Genomic DNA, 3,654 nt, shown 5'->3' with positions numbered 1-3,654 from the left:
CGATTCAAAACGCTGCGATCGCTATCGCGTCCCGTGGGTCGGGTTTCACCCTGGCTGCGATGACAGCCGTTAATCGCTGTAGTTTGTCGCTCCCCGTGTGTCGAGCCCTTAATGGTGAAGCTTTTTTTAAATACCTCTATTAACCACAATGAGGCTTAGCTCAGTATGATCAAAACAGATTGCACTCATTTTGATTTCATATTTTTTTTGCATCATGCAAAAATAACTAACATGTTCAATGTGCCGTCTAACAATATGACAAGTTAAATGCTTATAAAAAGTTTAATYAGATAAATCTGGAAGGTTTAAGCTTGTTAAATGCATAAACTTGTAATAAGTTTGGTCTTCGTTGTGTCTGATTTTACCAGTGAGATCCACGTCTGTTTTCTTGCTCGAGTCCATTTCAGTAAAGAGTTCCTGAAAGTGATCGCTSACAGCTGCCAGAACAGCTCTGTGGGCCAAGAACGACCTCCCCGTAGTTTGCAGGGTGATGTCACAGAAAAGACCCGCCTCCCTCTGACTCCTCAGCTTGCTCAGCACGTCGGTGCCGTGTGACGCCACGGTCTTTGTGACGCACCTTCTCCCRTCAGACTCCTACGAGTCGAAGGCAAATAAAAAAAAGGCATCGTTGCAGAAAGTGTGAAGAAGCACTTGTCGGGCACGAAGTGTGAGCAAAACGTTAAGTGAGAACGAGCAAAAACGTGTGAATAAAAAGCTGTGTAAGATGCAGAAAAATGAAGCACTGTGGGAATTAAAAGTTCTGACAGGAGGAAAGGAGCCTCAACAATCCTCTCACCTCTGACTTTTTGCTGCGCTGACTCTGACATTCTGGACAGCTGAGGACAAAGTCTCTGATCTGGAAGTACATTCCTGTGAAGAAAAACAATCACAGAAACCGTTTAAAGCAGTGTTCCCCAAAGTTGGGGTCGGGACCCAAAGTGGGGACCCGAAACATCAAGGTGGGGTCCTGAAAAGATTTTCTGAATTAATTACATTTTTGCCTTAGTTGTTACAAAGGAGTGAGGTTAGTGTATTTAAAATGGATAAATGTAGTATAAAAAATATTGTTACTATGCCCATGTTTTGTTGACCCGATATAAATGTTTCTCATCCGAAAATAGCTGGGGGCACAGGTCTCTGCCATGGATATTTTGTGGGTCAGAAGATAAAAAGTTTGGGAACCACTGGTTTAAAGAGCTTGAAGAGCTGAAAGAGAAAAAAGCGGGATAAGCTCAGGAGCACAAAAGAGTTTCGGCTTCTCACCTTAATGAAGGCCACCAAATAAATCAAAAATCAAAGGACACTGACAGATTACAACAATATAAATACGGTTTCCTTTCAGCTTGTAGTTCTGTTTTCCTTATGTTTGCTCATCTTTTGTATTGCACTTGCTCAAATGTAACTTTCAGGACTAGATAAAGTGGTAAAACTTTCTGAAATACTCCTTGGAGCGTGGGACCTTTGCCCTCATGTTCACAAAGTGACAAACATTTGCAAAAAGTGTGAGCCCATTTGAAACTTTATATCAAAGAAGCTCCAAAGAAACTCTCCCAAGTTAGGTTTAGACAACACAATGAAGTTAAAGGATGACATAAGAGTGTGAAGAGCAGTGCTGTAATGTTATCCTGGCAGGTCAGACGCACGTACCCTCCCACCAGTAGTTCTCAGCCACGCATTTGTAGGTCTCCTCCAGGGACAGGTGGCGCTGRCCCGGCCTCCTCCTGTGGAAGGTGGAGACGGCCTCGTGCCTTCGGTCCTCGTTCAAAACCTCCCGGTAGTTGATGTAGCCCCGCTCCAGCTTCTTGCGGTACAGCAGTCCGTCCATCATCTCAAAGTTTGGCGACCGCCGAGGAGGGGAGCCATCCAGGCAGAAACCGGACGCGCCCACGTAATAATGGTCGTTGGTGCGCGTGCGGGCTTTGGCCATTTCCCCCTCCCCACTGGTTTTTATCCTCCGGTTATGATGATGCAGCTTTGACAAGTCTGATCCCCCCTCTTCCTCTGAGCTGGTAATCCCCCCCACACTCCCAGGAGGGGAGCCGAACTTTACCCACCGACCCGAAACAAAGTCCACCAGGATGTGCTGCTGACAGCACCACCCAGAAAACACGGCCCGTGACACCCTGACGTCTTAATCAGGTCAGCACTATAAAAACCACAACTGTACAGTTTAGCATCTTATATAAACATGTTGTAGCTCCGTGGGGTCAACCTGAGCATCACTCTGAAAACAAGTTGTGGCAAAACATCCCTAACATGTCAGCAGTTACACTTCCCGTCCAAAACCCGTGCCTTCACCTTTCTGAGCTACTGTCCGGTAAAAGTGCTTGACTCGTCCATTCAGTGGGGATATAAAAGCAGACAGCGGAGTATCGCGCCAACAACACAAGTGATGGAAAAGTCACTACGAGGACCACGTAAACAGGCTTCACCGTCAGTATCCCGCCGACAGTCAGTGTTTCGTGTGATTCGGGTCTCGGGAGTGGCCTCTGGGGCTGGATGACGGCGGGCAGCCTCACCTCTGGCGTTAACTTGTGATTTCTTTTTCCTTTTTTTTTTTCGCCAACTCAAGTCGGAAGCAACATGATGACGCAGCTATCAGCCAGGCATCGCCACTTGAACGACCTAAAGCGAGGTGCTCTCTCTCCCCCCGCCGAACGGACCGAAACGTCACAAATAACCGCGAAATCACCCCCCGAAACCCGGTCAAGACTCCCCGGTTTAAGCACCCGACATAATTCGCCCCACTCTCGGTGCCGCAAAGCCAGACCGGTGGCCAAATAATCCAATTTTTCTAACTCGTAACCTTCTGTTTGTTGCTAATCAGGAGACTAACCGAGCCAACTCCTCCCCGCCTTCACACAAAGACCATTAGCAGAAGCTTTAAAGAGCCTTCGTTACACGGCTTCTGATTGGCTGGCTGAGCTGCCACTCAAGTTAGTTCTCGTCTTTTGGCAACAAGATAGGTTGTTCCGTCACGATGTCTGAATAAAAGTATCAATTTGCTTCACTTGCTGTACAGTTAAAAACAYAAAATATCTGTATTTTATTAGGTAATTAAATACAAATCATAGCATATAAATCTGCATAGTATTTAGTTTATAATACATTTCATATCATTTGGCAGGGACAAATGCTATTTCATTAAAATAAAATGTTATGTAATTTATAAATACTTCAATGTTGAATTARTTTTGAATGTAGCTTATTCTTTGGAGGACCAATTTCATTTAGGAAAACTAGAATTTAAACYCTAAATTGGTTGAATAAGAGGTCCCTTAAAATGATCAGAAAGCGATCAAATCCTTAATTTTCATGGTACTTTGCAGGCAGTTCTAGTCCTTTTTCAAATAATTGTGTGGACTCTTCATACTGACAGCATACGGACATGCTGGGACCTATAACTGTAACCATTTGATTTTTGTAAATGAATGTAGGTCTGAAATAGTCCTATAAACAGAGTTGCACATGAGCGGTGCGCAGGTGCGCTTGCACAATCAAAAAAGGAAAAAGCGCACCAGATAGGACGTCATAAAGCCCCCTTGCGTACCTAAGATTATACCTGATTGTCAGTCAAAACAACAGCTAGCAGGGCTCTAGAGTGCAAACAGTGTGGTCCAAACGAGACCTGATTTCTTAAAAAAAAAAAAAAAA

The 3,654-nt window shown here is 44.6% G+C and overlaps 1 protein-coding gene across 1 annotated transcript in view; it reads right to left on the bottom strand.

Annotated features, from left to right (window-relative positions):
• Window positions 1-2,882, bottom strand: part of si:dkey-229b18.3 (uncharacterized) — a 9,587-nt gene extending 6,705 nt beyond the window's left edge. The window contains exons 1-3 of the mRNA XM_014026293.1: window positions 1,648-2,882; window positions 797-870; window positions 366-594 (exon numbers count right to left, since the gene is read on the bottom strand). Coding sequence (XP_013881747.1) covers window positions 366-594; window positions 797-870; window positions 1,648-1,927 — 583 coding nt within the window. The 5' untranslated portion in view covers window positions 1,928-2,882. The remainder of the gene's footprint in view (window positions 1-365; window positions 595-796; window positions 871-1,647) is intronic.
• Window positions 2,883-3,654: the final 772 nt, after the last annotated feature.

This window comes from Austrofundulus limnaeus, unplaced genomic scaffold, assembly GCF_001266775.1.
Source record: "Austrofundulus limnaeus strain Quisiro unplaced genomic scaffold, Austrofundulus_limnaeus-1.0 Scaffold541, whole genome shotgun sequence".
Classification (NCBI taxonomy): domain Eukaryota; kingdom Metazoa; phylum Chordata; class Actinopteri; order Cyprinodontiformes; family Rivulidae; genus Austrofundulus; species Austrofundulus limnaeus.
The sequence above is the reverse complement of the archived record's forward strand: the minus strand, read 5'-3'. Positions and strand labels throughout refer to the sequence as shown.